A 21,970-nucleotide genomic window follows, 5' to 3' on the forward strand; every position below is an offset into this window, starting at 1 on the left:
ATTCAGGGAGAATATTTATGCTGTTTAAAAGAAAATCCTGTTTACAAGCATCTTCAAACAGAGCAAAAACTCCTAGTAGGCAATGTGGTGTCACAGAAACAACATTGAGCTAACAACCTGAAGGGCTAATTTAGAGATCTGGCTCTGCTCTGCGACTTTAACTTGCTACAGAACCTTAGATAGGTCATGTCCCATCTTGGAGCCTCAGTTCCCTCATCTCCTGTCTGCAGTGGGGATGAGAAGGGCTAATGATGGGATGCTTTTGTGAGACAGGATATGTCAAGTGATTTCATAAAGGTTTAAAGAAAGTCCTTAACTAATGAAAGGAATTATCATAAAAAACAGGTTTCTTCATTATGACATCTGTTTAGCTAGTAAAAGTAATGAGAGGATGTGATTCCAGGCTGGGGAAATATTCTTTTTAATTGAGCTTTGCTAGAACTGTGGAGAGTCTGGTAGTAAAGAGGGGCACTAGAAACACTTGGTAGTAATAGCAGTAATGCTGAGAGTGATGAAAATACTTCCAGACTTTCTTTCCCTCTTTCCCTTTCCATCCCTTCCCTCTCCTTCCCTCCTCTTCCCTCCCCCGTGGGCTCACTCTACTCCTCCATCCCCCACCCTCTGTCCCTGTCATTATTCAGTTCCTATCTTGTATTTAGCAAAGCCAAGAAAGCTGATGAAGTTATTTTACTGTTTAGGGGCAATTTCATCTTCTAGGTCTTCTGCTGCTGGGCGGGGGGCAGTGGGTGGGTGGTGGGGTGGGTGGTTGTGAAGTGGTGGTGGTGGAAGGAAAGGAGAGGTAGGAAAGTTAGTTACCCCAAATGTCTTCTTCAACTATTTTTAACAAAGAACTCCAGGCCCCCACCACCTCAAATGGATTTCTCCTTGTATAATTGCATCTTCTACCAGCAAAGAGGGGAAAAAAGCAAAGTGAAACAAGAAAACTGGCCATTTATGAGGTAGAAAAGGCCTTCCTTTCACCTTTAAGGAAGTCACCTGAAATTGTGATAGGCTTTGGTTTTGCCTTCTCCAGCACCATCCCTACAGAAGGATCAAGGGGAAAGCACCTTAGATGTGCCACTTTAGATGTTCTGTTATATAAAAAATCCTACCTTCAGCTTTCCTCTCAATGCCTTAATACCTCATCCAAAGACAGCCATGTCAGTCCAATGTCTTATGTGAGGAAACAGAAATTAATCTAAGTGAATCTGCCTGTCAGCTCTAGTTGTTTCTGTTCCAAAGCTGGAGGGTTGTATTTGTGGATGGGGTAGGGGAATGAGGCAGGGAATAGTCTCCAATCTGCCCCAATCAAGAAAGAGAAATGGAGGCTAGAAGTAAAGCTCTTGGAAAAATAATAAAGTCCAAAGGGAAGAGAATGGTTTGGTCAGTTGTCCCTATGTTATATAACTCCATTGGATGGCATCTCATGACTATTGAGTGTTCTGAGTTCAGTCAGTCAATGCAAGAACCTAAGGGAGGCAGCCCCATCTTGAACCAGTAAGTGCTGCCCAGGGGTTAGAATTCTAGCTATTTGAGGCTGGCAGAGATTCAGTGCTCACCCTAGTCCTGGCATACTGTGGTCCCAACCCAGCCTGCACCTGAGTTTGGTACTTACTTGGGACAGCAGCTCACCTGACCAGATGCACTGCTCTGGAGAACAAGTTGTTTCAATAACTGAAGATTGGTAAGACCAAGTAAGAGAAGGGAAGATAAGAGAGAAACAGGTACACTCTAAAGCCAAACTTGGTATACTTGGAGATTTCACAGCTACTCTAAGATGTTTCCAGATCCCTCTGTGAAAGTCAAGTAAGGGAGAGGCTGGCCCTTGCAGAGTCATAAAGAGGTCTGGAGACTAGCAGCCTAGATAATATTGCCAACAAACCTGGTTCTTAGCCGGGGGTACTTTGGCCCTAGGCCAGTCCAGAAACTTGCCATCAGTAAGTAGGATCTAAGAATCCTGTCATCTTGGAACTGGAACTGGAGGACAAATAAGAGCCAAAAGAGAACTGCCAGGGCCAAGCTATCATGAGCAGGTGGCCTTGACAGTACCAGGGGCATTCCTTTACTCGGTAGCTTCCTTCTTCACTGATCTGACCCTCTGCCTTACTTGTGGTCTCTCCCCTTTAAGAAAGCCAACCTAATCTTCAAGCTTCCCTCAGGGTAAAAGCAAGTCTAATCTCTCATGGGGGCATAGACTTCAGAGTTGCTAAAGTCCTTTCACATGAACTAGCTCTTTTGAGCCCCACAATGGTCATGGGGAATGCAGAAGGCACTGGATTGTGAGCCCCAAGAAGCTCAGGCTTTAGGTACTACTCTAAGTGACCTGGGTCTCTGGAGAAGATAGTCTCTCTTTGCTCTGGTTTTCAGCTATAACCTCTCTGCCCTGCTCTACTAGCCTTAGAACTCTCTATATGAGAGAGGGAAAACAGTGCCATATCAAACTGTAGCATGCTATTCAAATATCAGGGTCCGATATTTAAGGAATATCAGGGCTCACTGCCCCGTTTTACAGGTGTGAAAAATAAAAGGTTCAAAGATATGAAGAAATTATTTTAAAGATCACACTGCTCACAAGTACTTGGATATAAGATGTGAAGTCAGTTCTATCTGATTCTCAGGCCCGTCCCCTAGAATTCAAAATACTTCCTAAGGGGCATGAAGTCCCTGTGGAGGACCAGCTAGCTCCAAGCAAATGGAGGTGCTAAGTACGTGTGTTTGCAGCTCTCTCCCTTTCCATGGTATTTTGTGTTTCTTTCCACGTTTTTCCCCTATCTACCGTGTTTTGTTTGTTTGTTTGTTTTTGGTTTTTGGTTTCGCTTACTTCATTTCCTTGCTTCCTTCATGGTCCCTTCTCTCCTCCAAATCATTCTCAGGCAAAAGTTTGATATCAATCATTAACACTGCAGTATGAATAGGCTGAAGCCTTCTCCTCTCTTCTCTGGAGTCTGGATCCTAAAGCAAAGTTGTAATTATAAAATGAAAGGCGATTAATCGGATTATTTGTTTTTTGATATCGGATTAATCTCCAAAATATACAAACAGCTCATGCAGCTCAATATCAAAAAACAAATAACCCAGTCAAAAATGGGTGGAAGATCTAAATAGACATTTCTCTAAAGAAGACATACAGATGGCCAAAAAGCATATGAAAAGATGCTCAACATCGCTAATTATTAGAGAAATGCAAATCAAAACTACAATGAGGTACTACCTCACACCAGTAAGAATGGCCATCATCCAAAAATCTACAAACAATAAATACTGGAGAGGGTGTGGAGAAAAGGGAACCTTCTTGCACTGTTGGTGGGAATGTAAATTGATACAGCCACTATGGAGAACAGTATGGAGGTTCCTTAAAAAACTAAAAATAGAACTACCATATGACCCAGAAATCCCACTCCTGGGCATATACCATAATTCAAAAAGATTCATGCACCCCAGTGTTCATTGCAGCACTATTTACACTAGCCAGGATATGGAAACAACCTAAATGCCCATCAATAGATGAATGGATAAAGAAGATGTGGTACATATATACAGTGCAATACTACTCAGCCATAAAAAAAGAACAAAATAATGCCATTTGCAGCCACATGGATTGACCTAGAGATTCTCATACTGAGTGAAGTAAGTCAGACAGAAAAAGACAAACATCATATGATATTGCTTATATGTGGGATCTAAAAAATAGGGGTACAAATGAACTTATTTACAAAACAGAAGTAGAGTCATGAATGTAGAAAACTTATGGTTACCAGGGGATGAGGGGAGAGGGATAAATTGGGAGATTGGGATTGACATATACACACTACTATATATAAAATAGAAGAACCTGCTGTATAGCACAGGGAACTCTATTCAATACTCTGTAATGTCCTATATGGGAAAAGAATCTAAAAAAAAGAGTAGATATATGTATATGTATAACTGATTCACTTTGCTGTACACCTGAAACTAACACAACATCATAAATCAACTATACTCCAATAAAAATTTTAAAAATTTAAAAAACTAAAATAAAATGAAAGGCTCTGATTCCTAATAAAGAGCATCCTGGCTTCAGAGAAATAGTGGGAGAGACATATTTAAGGAGATGAGCCTGGGGCCTGGATATTTACACCTCAGGAATCTCCCTACTCAATTGACACAGGTAGCTCTGTAAAGATCAAAAACAAACTGTCTCTTAATTTAGAGTGTAGCTGCTCAAAGGACAGGAGGACACAGCTTCTGAGCTGAACTGCTTCTTCACACAACCTTGTGTCATCTTCCTGGTGGTACCCACTGGCTGGTGCCTCACAGAAACAGCCTTACCACCTGGAGATGGGGTGTTACCACCCTCTACTCAATAGCTGTAGTGCAAAGGCAAATCCTTTCTTCTCCACTAGAAAGCTCCATCAAACCAATTTGATATACTATTCTGACTGGATGCAGGCACTTAAACACAGATGATCTTGGTTATAGAATCATGGAAGAAGCTCAAACTGGTGCAGACAGGGCCTTTAGAAACCACCTGGTCCAACTCCCTGAATTGTTCCTTGAGACTGAGGCCCAGAAAAGAAAGGTCCCTGCCTGACATCCCCGAGAGAATAAGCAGCAGAGCTGGCACTTAAACTCAGATCTCTGACCTCCCAGCCCAATGCTCCTGCTACCTTCACTGTGTTCTTCTTGTGTGGTAATCTCTCAAGTGTTTCCTCCCTCTATCCCCAAGGAGCCCTATCATTCTCTATTCCTCCACTGAGAATTCCTCCTGTTCAACAAACACAAACTGATCTTTGATACACCTACATAGCACATTTCCAACAGAGAAGGGCCGCCCAATCTTAAAAGGCTAGAAAAATTTCTGGCCAAAGCTCCCCATTCATATGCCTCTCCTGCCCTCTTAGCATCATTCACCTACTCTTTCACTCCTCTAAGGCAAAAGGCTCAACAAAGGTCACCTTGCAACTCAGATCTCACTGGATCTGAGTTCTAATCCTAGTCAAGGCAAGGGGAGGATAGTTTTAGGTCCCCTAACCTAAGTACTGACATGCTCAACTGATCAGTCCAGTCCACCATACTCAGAGAATACCATTCTCAGTGAGGGAGTCTGGTTTCTTGCTTAAGGCCCTGGCCTACTTTGCTTTGTCCCTGTCCTATTGTAGAAGAGAAAATGTATCTGAAAGGCAATGGTATCTATTTGTATTTAGGCCAGGAGGTATCAGACTCCATTGCTGGCTGGATCTCTAATGGGAATGGTACACACAAGGCCTGAGCCCTCAGACCCTTTGCCCTGTGGCTCATATCCTAGAGATTGGCAACCAGTCTTCATGTCCTCCAAAAATGACCACCCTGAGTTAATCTGAGGGGTCAAACCCATTCTGGGAACAGAATTAAAGCAAAAAATGTCAATTCTCTCATTCAGCACTAAGGCATTCCCAAATCAAGTTCTTCAGAGAAGACTCACTTCTGAAAACCAAAAAAGAGACCCATGGGCATCTGAGTATGGTTTTTATGGTGACTCTCTAATAAGCAGGACAAGGTTCCTGGGAGGAGGCCTCTCAAGATGCCAGATACCCTCAGCCCTTGTCTACCTGGCTCAAGGATGTAGCTTTGCTAAGTGCTGGACAGTCACTTTTGTTCACAGATTAGTAAACACTGGTAAGGAGATAGTAACAGCAGTAGTAATAATAAGAAGAAAAAGATAAGAGGTTTACCCTGACTCATAATGACATCTATAATGACAGAAAAAGAAATATATACATATACAAATATATATATACACAATTATCATGATTTTCCAAAATTTCATACTTCCCAAAGAGCCTCAGAAAAAGACCTTATCTCCAAGCACTCAATCAATCATGGTCTTCCTCTCCTCAAGTCATCAAGATCACCAAGATAGTGTAGACATGGTACCAGGGAGGCCCAAACTGATCCCTAAATGAACCTAGGGGTTAGCTACACAGAGAAAAACAGACCCTAGGCCTCAGATCATAGTCTTAAACTCAGGCAGCCAACCAAATTTCCAATTCATGTTATGGATCAACAGCAAGGCCTTGGAAGGAAAGCTCCATCATGAAGAGAACAATTCAGAGTGACTTCTACTGGTGCCAGCTCTTAAATATCATCTGCCTAGTGCAAAAAGCAACATGTTTCAAGAAATTGGCTTAGACTACAACGTAAGGGCTAACAGCTTTAAACAAGGAAGTAGTTTAGGCTTTGCTGACAGATGCCAGCCAGGTTCGCCAAACTCCAGAATAATTTAATTATAGTCCTGCCTGGAGGCTGGGGGATAGACTATATGACCCTCATGGTTGTTTTCAATTTGGGGATTCTGAGAGAGACCTACAGGGTGACCTACTTGAATATGGAGGAAATCACCTGGGTCAGGCACCAGCCAGATTTAAGGTTATCTCTGAGCTGGGTGACTCCATATTAAAAAAAAAAAAAAAAATTCCCCGCCAATTAGACAAAGGATGTACTGGATAATGTCATCCAAAGTGTGTACATAGTGAGAAGCCATTAAGATGGATCATGTGAATGCAAATGAGTGCTAATAATGCCATTTGAAACTCTAGTATGAAGGAGAGAAATTTCTGTAATCCAGGGAGAAAGGTCCTCCCTGCTAATGTCATCCTCAATTCACAGATCCTGTAATGAGTCAACTCTAGCGTCACAAATAAGACTTTCTGCATAGATGGTTAAGGCTAGAGGTCTTTGTCCACCTGAAGCTTGAATGGATAAACAAGGGCTGGCATATCTGAACTCATCTCAAGAAATCAAAACACAGTTGCCATTAGCCTGAAATGGGAGGTAGGTCCTCAAGTGTTAACAGTCTTGTTAGCAGCCCATGCATACCTTTTCCTGACTGTTCTGTAGCCCAGAAAGCACAGGATTAAGATTCAGGAGGGGGTAACATCACTAAAAGTGGCAGATTAGGATGCACAAAGAATCAGGCCCTCTACTGAAACAACCTTTAGCTGGCAAAGACTGACAGACCAACTTTTTCAGAATTCTGGAATCTAATCCAAAACTTGCAGGAACCAAGAAACCCTTTTATAAAAAATTTTTATTGGAGTATAGTTGATTTACAATGTTGTGTTAGTTTCAGGTGTACAGCAAAGTTCATCAGTTATATATATACATGCATCCACTCTGTTCTAGATTCTTTTCCCATATAGGTCATTACAGAGTATTGAGTAGAGTTCCCTGTGCTATACAGTAGGTCCTTATTAGTTATCTATTTTATATATAGCAGTGTGTATATGTCAATCCCAATCTTCCAATTTATCCCTCTTGATGCAGAAAAGAATGGCTAAAATTTGTTAAGAGAATTTTGAAGCATTTTTGCTAGTTGGTCTACCATTCCTGACTCCCCAGCAGCTAAGAGAAAGGTGGCCCACATTCCTCCTGCAGGTTGCCGATGCCAAGGGACTAAAGACCTTGTTTTTAAAATGTTGTGGCTGTGTGTTTTGATCTGTTTGGTCCTTGAGGGCTAGGCACAGAGACTGGCCTTTGTCTTGTACCCCTACCCCCTAAGGCTAAAGTGGCTTTAGAGGTTGTGACTGCCTCTGTTGAAAGACTTAAAGACATACACTGCCCATGTCCACCCAGGGCAAGGGATGGTAGAAGGGGCAAGCAGCAAATGAATCCAATACCACAGGAAGGATGAGACTGAGGAAAAAGTTTCTTGGGAGAATAAAGACTTAGAAGGGCCACTGTGCATACCGAGGAAGTCAGAGTGCAACACACATGCCCTGGACCAGATGCATGCTCAGAAAAAGCCTGAACGGATTGTAGGCTTGCACTTCTGGAGGATCTGCAGGTTCCATGAAATCAGGAGAGTAGGAGAAGAAGACTAAGGCAGAGTTGTGGGCAGCCTGGATTAGTGTTGAAGGAATGCCCCAGCTCTGAGCCAACTTGCAAAGACCAGGATAGTAGTTTGTTTATTTTGGCTCCAAGTATTTAAAAGCAATCTCTGTCAGGTCACTGGCTAACCAATGACATAATGGAACAGAGATTTCCATGACCACACATGACAAAGAATGCAGTCTTTGAAAAAAAAACAAAAGATTTGGAAAAGTCAGTAAACAAATGGACAACTGTATCCCTCAACAAACAACAGCAACAAACTCTGGGGAAGGAGGAGAATCTTATTTCCAGAGTTATCACACTATAATATTCAAAATGCCCAGTTTTCAACAAAAAATTATAAGGCATACAAAGAAACAGGAAATTATGGCCCATTCATAGGAAAACAGTAAACTGACAGAAACCATACCTGAAGAAGTCCAGACATTGTACTTACTAGACAAAGACTTTAAATCACCTGTCTTAAGTAAGATTCAGGAGGCCTGGGTTCAAGTCCTAGCTTTGTCACTAATTCCTTACATGAGAGAGAAAGTCACTTGCATTCTCTGAGCCTATGGTTCCTCAGGATTTATAAAATGAAGAAATTAGGATGAGCAGTGGTCACAAGCTGGGGTTACAATTTAGCCTGCTGATATGTTCAGTTTATTCTTCACAGTGTTTCTTTTAAAAATGTGAATTACTGGTCAACATTTTAAAAATATGAATAAAATCCCATTCCTCGCTTTTCTTGAAAAACCTGGAAGATCTGAGTTCACTGGACTTCCCTACTTCCTATAACCTATTCCACCAATGAGAACCATCCAAGTCACTTTTGCTCCCTTTATACAGGGCATAGATTTCCCATTTGGACACAGGCTCCCACTTAACCCTAGTACCAGACTGCTTTACTCATGTAAGTTACCGGCCTGGCCCTGTAAACATCTAAGTCAGCTACTCCTGGCCAAGATGGGTCTTTCCAGCTGTAAATCTACTGTGAGTCTAGGGTTTCATACACGTGAAAAACTTTCCCCAAGTGCAACCAAAAAGAGACACTATATAATTAAAAGCCAAGTAACACTCTGGAGCAGTGGGCTTCTCTATGAACAGTAGAGGTTTAATTTCTGTTACATCTAATCTGTACAACTGTAAGGAATGATGGTAATGACCTGATTAGCTCATCCTTTCATCTCCTGCATCCATGTAGTCCAGAAACCAGGGAAATCTAGAATTTGAAGAATAAACCCATGCCTTGTCACTCAGGCTTCACCTACCACAGACAATAGCAGGTTGTCATGTATTCTGTACAGAGCCTGCCCTCAAGTGGGCAGTAAGCTGTCCCCAGGTTATGGCCCAAAGTCAGAACAAAGGCCAATTTTTACATGGTGATAAAAGAAATGGACCTGAATGATTTGGAGTTAGGGCCCAGCATGCGAAAAGAGGGCCACCACAGGGATGAGATTTTCTACTTAGAGACACAATCATATCCCAGCAGTCTGCTCTCAGCTCCCAGAGGGGAAACCGGCCCAGGAAAGCAGCTGAAGATGTCAACAGTTAGATGTGAGGACTAACGTTCAGCAAGCTGTAATTCACTTAACCTGACCAGTTGCTGGGAAGGTAAATCAACTCCTGCATTGCTCTTGTGAAGTCATATTCCCAGTACAGAAGAAAGAGACTTTGAGAACACACACACATACATGTATATACATACAGAATGAAATTCTGAACAACAGGAGAGGCAGATATTTGACTGAATAGAAGACACATAAACCCAGCAATTTCTTGTACAGCAGCCAAAGTGGTATCACACTTCCTATTTACAGGTATCCAGCATACCTCATGTTACAAAGGATTTTTTTACAAGACTTAATTATCCCCATTTTACAAGGAGGAAAACTGGGCTTCAAAGATGTACAGGAAGCTGCTCAAGCTGCATACTCAGCAGACTGCGGCAAGAATCTGGGTTTCTCAGATTCCACATTGGTTTTAAACCTGATTAACAACAGGTACAGCTAGCTTGGATAGAACAGCATTAAGCACCCTGGATTATCCATCCTAGGGCTGGGATGTTCACACAGCAATGAGTCTTCCAGATAGGAAATGGAGATGCTCCACTATGTCAGCGACCAATTTGGTCCAGTGATCCAAAAAGGTGTCCGGTTGGTATAGAGTTAGGAGGAAAGTCTTTTCTTTGCCATTGTACTTTCATGTTATATGCCAAATAACCTAAGGATGATGTTCTCAAGGAGCTACTGAATCTTAGCTCAGGATGAGTCTGGATAAACAAGGGAACTATACAACATAGAGGTACAGCATCTCAGGAAACCACCTATCTACCTACCAATAACATCAGTACTAATGAAGATTCAATAGTTCAGTGTGACTCATCGCTATGTCCTACCTAGACATTGTCAGAGCTTGAATAGATTCTAGAGAATGCTTCAGAGGTGAAGGAGAAACTAAAAGCCAATGATCATATGTCAAATGTTTGCGAAAGCCAAACTAGAACTCAGGTCTCTCATTTTCTAATATACCTAGCACTGCTTGCACAATACCATTCTACCCTCAACCAAAATCAGTGTAGAAGAATGGAAATAGCAATTCTACTTTTAAATACCTACTAGAAAAGAGCCTACATAACTTCCATCATTCAGTTCCTTGAGGAACACACAATCTTACCAGAAATGTAAACCTACACATAAATGCTCATTCATGAGAATTGAAAGGTCTAACTTGGAGTCAATTTTCACATCATTCATGCAACAGTCTAACCCCATTTCTTTTTACTGCTGACACCACAACAGCTGGCCACTAAGGTTGCATGTTACTCTGCTTTAGAGATCTGAAGACCATTCAACTATTACTTTAAAAAAAGTTTTGCAATGATCAAATGCTCATTCTGAATACAATCTGAGGCAACATGGAATGCTATCTTAGTTTCTCAAAGAATAAATACTGGTAAAATAGAATAGAATATAATAGAATATTGGAGCTGGTATAATAGAATATTGGAGCTCTAACTTATGATTTAGGCTCTGTCATTAATGCTCCTGGTCTACTGTCACAGTCCTCAGTCTATATATTTGCTATCTGATACAGTAGCAACTAGCCACATATGGCTAATGAACACTTGGAATGTGACCAGTGTGAATTGAGATGTGTATAGAATACACATCAGATTTCAAAGACTTAGTAAAATATATTATTAAAAAATTTATAGTGATAATATATGATATTGTATCATAATATTTTAGATATATTAGGTTAAGTAAAATACATTAAATTAATTTCACTGTATTTTTTTAACTTTTTTTAGTGTGGCTACTAGAAATTTTTAAATTATATTTGAGGTTTGCATTTGTAGCTCACATTATATTTCTTTTTTAAAAAAATATTTATTTATTTATTTATTTTATTTGGCTGTGTGGGTCTTAGTTGTGGCATGCAGGATCTTCATTGTGGCATGTGGGATCTTTAGTTGCAGCATGAGGGCTCTTAGCTGCAGCATGTGGGATCTACTTCCATGACCAGAGATCGAACCCGGGCCCCTGAATTGGTAGCACAGAGTCTTAACCACTGGACCACCAGGGAAGTCCCTCACGTTATATTTCTATTGGACTGTACTGGCCTAGGCCAAATCGTTCTCAACATCAAAGACTCTGATTTAACTAGCCTAGAGCCTGGGTTTTAGTGTTTGGGTTTTTTTTTTTAAGATACCCAAGTGAATTATTTCATTGTGCAGCCAGGATTGAGAACCACTAGGCCAGACTCTATACTATGCATGCCTGGCTCAGCCAGTGGTCTTCTCAAAGGTCAGCTTCAGCCCATCCAACAGGCTGCTGGGGCTGTGTGCTTGGAGAAACACTCCTTCTGGACTTGGATGTAGGAAAATCAATGCCAGTTCATTGATATTCTGAAGCTTGGTTCTGTCATTCACCTCCTGGGGTCATTCTGCCTTGCTCAATATTTTGTCCCACCCCTTGAATTACAGTTTATTATAAAAATGACATTTCACTGTAGGTGAAATACATGCAGATTTGGGTGATTTTGTCACTGGGTGCAGTTTAATCCTTCTTTTAAAGGGGGGGCTGTCAGCCTAAGACACACAAGCTGTCTGTGTATGGGGTCTCATGTTAGTTCCAAAGGCCCATGGTTATTGATGTGTTCTTTCTAACTACCCCTGGGACCCAGTTCATCAACCAACAAAGCTGGGCTGGGACACACAGCATGTGGAAACTCTGAAGGAAGACTCCATATAGGTAGAGGAAAAAGGACTGGATATTTCATCAAGAAATTCTCAGGATAGAGGGGATGAGAGGCTATTTTGTCTACCTCCTTGCTTCTGAGCAGTGCCCTCACCTAAATTGCTCTAACTGGATAACAGTGCTTCCTACATTTGCAGCCCTCCAAGGAAGGAGGCCTCTTTCAACCACTATGACCAGCCTTGATACATAGACCTTATTGGAGTTAATAAGGTGGAGGTGATGGTGGTGATGATGAGGATAATGATGATGATAAAGCAAGTTACCATTTGCTAAGTACCCACTATGTGCCAAGCACTGTGTCAGATTCTTTACTCACATAGTGATCTCATTTAATCCTCATAAAAAGTCTGCTATTCCTATTTTTCAGATGAGGAAATAAGGCTCAGGAAAGATAAAAGTCTTGCCAAAAGCCATAGAGCTAGGAGGTAGTAAAGCTGAAACTGCATCTACATCTCAGATTATCTGATTCCAAATGCCCTGCTCCTTCCTTCATGTCACACTTCTATCCGTCTTATCCTGAGACCCTTCATTCTCCAAGGGCCCAAGCCACTCTGATCTTTTGTTTGGGGTCAGGACTTCAGTCTTATATTACAAAAGAAACTAACAAAAGATGATAGGCTGTGGTAAGGATGATCATAAGACATCCTGATGTGGCTTTGGTACTTGTATTGCCACAAATCTGTTTTAATGTACATTATTTAATTCACTGTGATATCCCCTGTCATGAAATAATTGCCAACACCATTTTGCATATGGGGAAAATCAGAGCTCACAATTGCCAAACAGCTGATTCTAGCTCATAACTCCAAGGACGGCCAAGAGCTGGAACACCAGGCCAGTGTTCTTTCCCCATTAGCATCCTGCTAATGGGTGACCCAGAGGAAGTGGAAACTGCTAAGGAGCCCCTTCCCAAGAACCCCTTCTTTTAACGGCCAGGTTTTTCATGGTACAATGTCAAAGGGGCCAAGGCCTTGCCAACCCTATCAAGCTGCCTGCTTCCCACCCTGGACACATCTTAGTTCCCAGCCACCTTGCAAAAAGTAAGATTTGCAATGAGTAAACTCCAACCCCTGGGAGGGTAGGGAGCCCAGACTCTTACATTCACAGCTGTAGACAATCATAAGACAACACGCAGGGGTGTTCACACTTCCTTAAATGAGAGAAAGGAGGCAAAGGAAGCAGAGAGGAGTGGGGAAGGGAGAAAGAGGGTGGGAAGAGATCTATAAAAAGAAAGGATAAAAAAAGAGGAGGCAAGGAAAAGAAGGAAAGCAGAAAAGAGATAAGAAAGGTAAAATTTCACAGCAATATAGAGTTAAAAGCATCTTCAAAACCATCAAGGCAAAAAGGGAAGTGATTTGTGCAAAGTCACAGTGGGTAGAAGGTGGGAGGCAGGAGGGGGGGATTGTTAAAATAAACAGGAGAAAAAAAAGTCTCAAAACTAGAAGGGCAAAGATTAAAGGAAGCCCGGGCCCTGGGTAGGTGACCAAACACACGGGGAAAATGTGAGGAGCCACAAGAAGGGGAAGGAGAAGAACAAGGGCTGGTGAGAGGGAGGCCAGGGACAAGTAGCCAAGGAGACAGGAGAGGAGAGTGAAGGCTGACACTCACCCTCACAAAGCTGGCAGGAAACCATCCCTCCTCATCGTCGATCTGGCCCCACCACCAATCCTTGTTGGAAGCATCCAAGACTTTGATGACGTCGCCAGCTTTAAATGCCAACTCCCGGTTGGCCATGGTGACGTGATCCCATACTGCCTCAGCACTAACGATGGAATCTCCAGTGATCAGCTTAGGAGACAAAATAAGAATGTGTTCAGTCCACACATCTAGCTACCTTACTTGCCCCCCTCCCCAAATCTCTACTACTTATGGAAAAACTCACATATTAGTGATGAAGGGTAGGGTGATGGAGATGACATTGGGAGAGCAAGCTCCACTGGACTACAAGACAAATAATACTATCAACTCTCCATTAGCCAGTGGGTAGAATGACCCAGAATGTGCATATGGACTACACAGGCCTCATGATTTTATCCCTACTCAAGATCTCCTTCCCTAGAGAAGAAAAAACTCCAATCCATCTCTCCTTGGTACTTCGAGGCAGCCCTGGATCTGGAATGGGTGGAGAGTCTGAAACCAATGGCTAAAATGAGGCTCGAGCATATTTGCTATAAATTCTCTGTGCTCCTCCCCCTTTCTTCTTCTTCTTTGCAACTGTCCAATTGAGAGTTGGTGATACATTATTTAATCCTATTGTACCCCACCCTCAGAAGTTACAGACCACGGCATTCCTCACATATGATGGACCCCAGTCCTGCAGCCTCCTGCTCTCACCCACACATGATGCTATCCAGAGAGGTCATGTGTTCATAGGTATGAAAGAATATGGCGTTCTGTGATGCCTTGCTCCCAAGAAACTCGACATTGTCACAGATTCGTTCAGTGATTTAAACAACCACCCTGTAAGATACACAGGGAATCTAGGTTGACTTCTGCATCTGATAGATGGCAAAACTGAGCTATAAGCAAGTTAAGGGGTAAGCTCAGTTTCACTCAGCAAGGCAGGGGCTATGCACAGAGCCTAACCTTGGTCATCAGAATTTGTGGCCAGCAGGACTTGGCTCCACATAGCGCCAGGCAGACATCTATGCCACTGCCACATAAACATACACACACATATGTTCATGACACTTGTCTAAGCACAGTGATGAGGATGGGTGTGGGGGAATAGTTAGTTTCTCTCTGGCTACCATCCTGACCACTGTGTTATGTATTCTTCTTTTTCCCCCAACTGGTTCCAGCCTGTATGGGTCATCAATCTTTCTGGCATTTGGAGGAACAATTTCCAGAATAGAGAACATATGGCCTGTCAGGCAAAGGACTCAAACATTCCCTCCCCAGAACTCAATTGCTGAACATGTCCTCTAGAAGTCATCTTTTCCATCAGCCTACTTTGAGGAAAGACCCCAAGGCAATTATGGCTCCACAAGACCCAAGTCAAAACAATTTAAAGATAACAGAGACAGAATATGGAACATGCATCCTCTCACACAGGTCTGCCTTCCAACATACCAGCCAGAGAATAACCCTATGGTCATGATATTAATGCATAACACATCACACACAGGAAAAAACACACACACTGAGCTTTTGACTTAGTTAGGGCATTCTGTTGGTTAGCTCCTGCATGAGGCATCCTTCATTGCTCAGGGGTCTAGCCATTGTGCCTTCTATAGAAGGCATAGAGAGAGCTCCTCAGCTTGGATGTAAAAGAGATTTCAAATAGGACCTTTTATAATACCGCCTTTAAAGTACCTCATGCTTTACTGTTCACAAAGTGTTTTCACATCTACTGCATCACTTGATCCTTACTGAATGAGTTGGATCTCACTATTACCCATATTTTAAAGATAAGGAAACTGAGGCTCAGAGTGGTGACCTGGTCCTTTGGCCAATCACACATGTAATAAATTATGGAGCTCAGTCTTCTGACTGTATATGTACTAATACCTATCATGCCATGCTACCAATGTTTACTAATAAGCTATAATGAACTCACAGAACTCCATTCATAATATCATAAACCAGATGGCTCCATTCTTCAACCCCAAAGAAAGAGATTTGGACAGCCACCTTCAGTCACTGGTGCCCCTGACTAAGAGGAGATTCATTTATATGTTGAACTTGCTTTCTTCCAATTACACTAAAAGTCAATATCTTCTTGTTCTGGCCTCAGTGGAGAAGAATTGCTGGTCACTGGCCTCAATAAAATAAGTATTTACAGAGAAGTCTCCCCTCTCCTGCCAAAGATGGGTACCAACAGGGTGCTGCTAGAGCTCAATAAGCACATACAGCCCCAACTCAGAGCACCATGAGGGCTTATAGTCTAAAGATATATCATTGACTTTTTATCAAGGGTCAAAGAGTATCTTGGCATCACTTACCAATGCTCTGCTCAGGACTATATCTGTGATGCTGTTTGAATTACCCTAGTCCCAGTTCTGGCTGATTCCACTGCCTGTACTTTTTCTACAGTGCAGTCTTCTTTTGAGGGACTCCATGCTTGGATTCTCCCAGCAGCAGTTGGCTCACTCTTGTCCCCATTTAGTCCAGTTGACCTGCCTGGGCACTCAGGTCACAAAGTCCAGCTATGCTCTGGACAAGGCCAATCCACGGATAGGACCCAGTGGCCACAAACCAACTGGCAAGCCTGTTGTCACTGCCTACTTGGAATCAACGACAGAACTAGGCAGCACTTCAAAGATCATCACCCTTAATCCCTCATTTTATAGATCAGGTGTAATATAGCAGGAGTGACTTGCCTAAGGTCACCAGATGGCCAGCCTAGTGAACCATTTTTTCCCCAACATAACACCATAGATAGAGAAGGTGGAAAAAGAACGCTTGGATTTAAGACCTTGCTAAAGAAGGGATGATAAAGATGATAATATTAGCTAATATAGAGCACTAAATATATGTAAGGCACTATTCTAAGCACTTTACACACATCAACTCATTTAATCCTCACAGCAACCCTTTGAGGAAATACTATTATTATCCCTATCCTACAGACGAGGAAACTGAAGCTCCGAGAGATTAAATAATTTGCCCAAATTCAAACAGCCAATAAGTACTTAAGTCATAATTCAAATGCAGGCACAGTCTGGCTCTTATAGAGCCTCTGCTCTTATAAACTATGCTGCCTCTGAGTCTCATTTTCTTCATCTGTTAAGTGAGGATAACTCTACACCCCCACCTGATTCACAAGCTGTAAGACACTGAACCAAGAATTGACAGATGTGTGTGCAGATAATGAGAGAAGGGCAATCCAGAAGGGGCTGGTAGCTGTATAGGGCTCCTGTGTTCTCTAGTCACAAACGCAAGCAGGAATAAGGGAATGTTCTTCCCCTATCCTCTGAGATGTTTTAAGTTTGGGCTGCTGGAAATTGGTTTTAAATCTCCCCTTTGTATACAGGATTGACTTTTAACTTGCTACAATTTTTCATAAATATGACTTTGCTCATCCATTTTCCACCCAACACTCATTGAGTGCGTTCCCACTGTGTGCAGGGATCTGCTTACTGTGATTCAGCCACAGTCCTTACCTGAAGATCAAGGGCCCTTTGGGTACCAACATCAAGTTGGTACAACTTGAACAAGCAAGTTCAACATATAAATGAATCTCCTCTTAGTGAATGCCCTTCAAGCAGTATGCAAAGGTGGTTAAGGGCAAGCAAACCTAGCTTCAATTCTGGGCTTTGCTACTTTAGAAAGTAGCAGTGACAATGGGAGGTGAGGAGTACAAGAGGAGCCACATAAATAAACCAAAATGGAACTGTCAGCATGTAAGGAGTACAATATCACAAAAGCCATGGATGAGACTTTCAAGCTATACAACCCTTGGTTTCAGTTTCTTCATATGTAAAATGGGGATATTAATACCTGCCTCACAGGCAGAATTGTAGAGAAGGTGAACTGAGTTCTGGATGTATAGTGCCTCATACAGTGCCTGGTATACTCTGGCCTAGTACAAGACTTCAGAGGAAGGATCATGTGTGGCTATTGGACTCTAATAAAACAGTTTTATGGGGCACTGAAATAGGCCTTAAAGAATGGGTAGGATTGTTACAGAGTAGGGAACAAGAAAGGCATGTGAGGCAGAGTAAAGTCTCAAAGGTGAAGGCTATGGGAAATTTAATGGTAAATAGGTAGTGGAGTTTGGAAAGGGCTGGGAAGAATGGGATTGAAGGGCAGCTAGAAGGGTGGACTGGAGACATGTTTGAAGGTATTTAGATCTCCTTTGAGGAAAAGGAGGAGGTCAAAGTTGATTTGGTAGAGGGAGTTCAATCTTAAGTGTGATCATTAAGGCATGAGGGTAAGTTATGAGGAAATGCTGGTTTTGGAGGGGGAGAAGAGATGACAAGTTTTCTCTTTAATATGCTGAATGTTGGGGGCCAGCAGGACATGCAGGTAGATTTGAAGTTCAAGAGAGATCAGGGGAGATAGTTATACAGGTTTGGGAGTCAATGGCCCAGAAGAAATTGTAGAAACCAAGGAAGTTTTCCCTGGAAGAAAGTGTTAAGAAAGAAGGCCAGAAAAGTAGGAAAACAATAATGGGAGGCAAGGAAGAGAAGAGGATCCAGAGAAACAAACCAAAATGGAGCTGTCAGAACATAGTTAGGATACCAAAGGGTGCAATCTCATAAAAATCAAGGACAAGAGTTTCGAGTAGCAGGAGCTGATCAAATTATCAAATAGTACAGGGCTACCTATAAGAGGAAGAAAGCCAAGAAAAGTCCATTTGGGAGTGGCTATATCAAGGCTTAAGTTCTTTATTTCTTGTTTATAACTGGTTTATCCCCCCCCTCAAATCCCTAATTTCCCAACTATCCCAACTTCTTCATCTTGCAAGCCCAACATAAAGCCAGGAGGTGGTACTGGGTTACTCCAGTAAGGTACCCAAATAGCTCTTGGCCTTGGGACAGTGCTGATGTGACTTCTAAAATAATTTCCAATCCTCAGGGCATTTCGAGTACAGGACTAAATATAGGTTGGTTCTTGCTCAGACTTACCAGTGAGTGGGACATACAGTGTTCTGCATCCCCAAACCAAAGACACTTTTGGACATGAATAAGAAGATAAAGAGGGGGAAGAGTCATAATACTGATATAATTCTTAAAGAAGGAATGATATCCAATTCCTTTTTATCTATATTTCCCAGGAATTCTAATTTCAAATATTCTATCCCATTGTCCTACAAATAGACACATCTGTTATCAGACCCATGTGCCCTGACTTTTAACCTGGAAATATGATCACTATACCCTGTAGGCATTGGGAGTTTGAGCTCTCAGGCTGGTCTCTGATCAACAATGAGGAATGTGCCTACAGTTAACTTGGAGTGTCCAGTGGGCCCTTTCAGGAGGAAGGAAAGAAGGCAAGGAAGAAGGGAGGAAGGAAGTAAAACAGGGAGAAAGAAAGGGAAGGAGGGAGGAAGAGTAACTTACACTTGTTGAAAACATATGCCAGGCATTGGGTAAGAGACTTTCTTTTGTCATCTTAGTCTCTATGGCTCTCCAAGGTAAGCATTAACATCCCCATTTTTACTGAAGATAACCTGTGATATTACCAAGTAGCCCACAGTTACCCAGTTAGTAGGTGGTAGAGCAGATTTGAATCTCTAGTTGAGCTTATTGTATAGATTTGTTTTTGCCAATCCCCAACGCTACCTGCCAAGATAGCAGGGAGAGAGGTCTCCCAGCTGGTTTCTCTCTCCAAGGAGACCAGCCCACCCTGTGAATGATCTAAAGCAGTAGTTCTCAATCCTCTAGAAAGCTTGTTAAAACACAGATTGCTAGGCCCCATGAGTCTCTTATTCAGTAGGTCTGAAGTGGGGCTTGAGAACTTGCATTTCAGACATGTTCCCAGGGGATGCGTACGATGCTGGTTCAGGGATCATACTTGGTGTACCACTGCCCTAGAGAATCTTTCTAGCCTAGGCTTTACCCGTGCCTCTCCTGATGCCTCATTCTCCCAAGGATCCCCATGCCACCCCCACAGGTCGGGCTCCCTGCCTGTCTAGGAGACATTCCTCAGTGGTTGGTGTGTCTGAGAAAGGGTATTTTGGGTCATGTAAGGAGCATTCCCAATGCCAGGCCTTGCCAACACAGAAATAAAGCCCTCACCAGTTTTCCAGAGCTGTACCACTTGCCTTCCCCTTCATATTCTTGCCCTCTAGCTGAGCAATACCACCCCCAAAATAGTTGTTTAATTAGCCTGGGTGGCTGCCAGAAATACTAGAATTTTAATGGCAAGAAGCAGAAGAGGGAAAGGTTAAAAAAAGTGTTGTTCAGAATAGCATATGTTCCAGTTGCCATGAAAGTAGCTGAGCCAGGCCTGCCTTTTGAGAAGCTTCACAAGGGGACAAGGAGGGGTATGAAGGAGTTTTGCCTTTCTATAAGGTTTTCTCAGTTGGTACCTGCCCCCATCCTCTCAGAAGGTCCCCTCCCTCAACAGCTAGGCATGGACAAGAGCAAGATTCCTTCCTTTGTTCCCTTTAAGCACATCTAAAATAGGCTGGGATTTTATTCTCTCTCCTGAATAAACTAGATGTCCTTTTCATATGGCCTTGTAAACAGACTCTGCTTATCTTGCCCAAAGTGTTCAAGGACAACAATCTCACCCACTTCTGGAAAGGTGTAAACCAGACTGTTCCAACAACAGCGGGGAGGTACCAAAAGACTGGCTACTGGAGGAAGCTCTGCCAGTAACTCATTGAATCATCTTGGATAGGTCCATTTACCTGTCTCAGTTTCTTTATCCATCAAGTTACAGACTTGAATCAAATAGATGACTTCTCAAGTCCTTTCCAGCCCTAGCTTTCTGTTGAGGGTAACACTTGAGCTTTGCAGAGGACAGGAATTTCATTATTGCAGCTTATTTCTTCTCACCCATCTTTGTGCTTGACAGTATGCTTTCTTTGCTCTCTACTCAGGAAAATGAGAACTTGGCACTGACTAGTCCCTTCTTGAATATAACTCACTCAGGCATTGTTAGTGACACATTAAAGCACAGGCCAGTCAGACTGGCTGGGAAAACTGAGGAATGGGTTTCCCACTTTAGCCCTTGACTGTCCTATTCAAAAGTCAATGGGGACATTTACTCTTTGTTCTCTCCATGTAGCTCCTCAGATAAATCATCTTTCTCATGACATCGGCTCTTAGTACCTCCAGTTCCATATTTCCCACTACCTGTTCCACATTTCCCTGGGGGCCTGCTACTGCCTCCAATAAAACATATGTAAAACTCATAATAAGGCCTCATTCCCCTCCTTCCTCATTTTTCCTATTTCTGATAACTTTTCTGGGTGTGCTGTTTCTTTCTTCTACATGTATCTCTCTCAGATATAACCCTTTATCTTCTTTTTCAATGCCTTATCCTAGGTCTGGCCCTTATCACCTCAAGTTGCCTCCCAACTGGCCTTCCTGCTACTCACAGGTCTCTTTCCTCCTCAAGCTACTCAATAATTGTACTTCTCAAAACTTCTTTGCTGGTGCCACTATCCATGCTCAAGAAGCCTCAATAACTCTCTACTGTCAATCTCTCAAAGTTCTCCTTAATCTAGCCCCATCTATGGATCCAATCCTTGTCTTGAACCTGGCAGGGACCTTCCACTCTAGTCAAACTGAGTCTCTTGCAGGCAGATAGCTCCTACCTCTGTGCCTCTGATTCAGCCATTCCCTTGGCCATGGTTAAGTGTAGGGACACTGGAGCTATTCTGCCTCTTCCTTGCCGTAGGGTCTTGGCCCACCTGCTCCTTAATCCTGTCCCTGATGACTCCAGCCTGTATTTTCTCTCCCTTGACTCTTTCACTAATTTCTACCTAGGATAAGAAGAAGATATTAGACAATGTGGAGTTATTCAAGTTATCAACCAGGGTGTTATTCTCCAGAGTGTACACTTGTGAACAGTAAATCTAAAACATCTGCTTAATCTATAATGAACAACATTGTTTTTAGCCTCTAAAGTTCTATGACCAGAGCCCTAAAACCAGGCAAGCTCAGAGGAAGAACACAGCAACAAAGTGAGCATTTCTGTTCAGGTTGCAGAATATTCTATGGGGCCAAAGAAATTGTTTGCATAACATGTACCAGGTGGCCTATAGGCCAATCCATTGCTGGTAGGATTTATGACCAGGCGGCTTCTGGGGTGGGCTGGTTTTTGCTGAAGATCTTCGCAGATACTCAGTGGTCATCAGGGAAAGAAGAAGAGATGTCAGGTAAGAAAAAACAACATGAATTTAAAAAAAAAATCATAAGGATTGCTTTTTTTTCCCCCTATGACTTAATAGTTCACACTTAGCTAGTTTCAGCTTTAAT

The 21,970-nt window shown here is 42.4% G+C and overlaps 1 protein-coding gene across 4 annotated transcripts in view; it reads right to left on the reverse strand.

The window, feature by feature from the left end:
• ARHGEF9 (Cdc42 guanine nucleotide exchange factor 9) overlaps positions 1–21,970 on the reverse strand; it is a 210,561-nt gene that overhangs the window by 143,982 nt on the left and 44,609 nt on the right. For 3 of the 4 annotated variants that reach the window (XM_061178452.1, XM_061178454.1, XM_061178453.1), the window contains exon 2: positions 13,701–13,880. The exons of the other annotated variant lie outside the window; for it this stretch is intronic. In XM_061178452.1, the coding sequence (XP_061034435.1) occupies positions 13,701–13,880 (180 nt within the window). The remainder of the gene's footprint in view (positions 1–13,700; positions 13,881–21,970) is intronic. 4 annotated transcript variants of the gene reach the window in all.

The sequence above is a fragment of the Eubalaena glacialis genome, chromosome X (genome assembly GCF_028564815.1).
Source record: "Eubalaena glacialis isolate mEubGla1 chromosome X, mEubGla1.1.hap2.+ XY, whole genome shotgun sequence".
Classification (NCBI taxonomy): Eukaryota; Metazoa; Chordata; class Mammalia; order Artiodactyla; family Balaenidae; genus Eubalaena; species Eubalaena glacialis.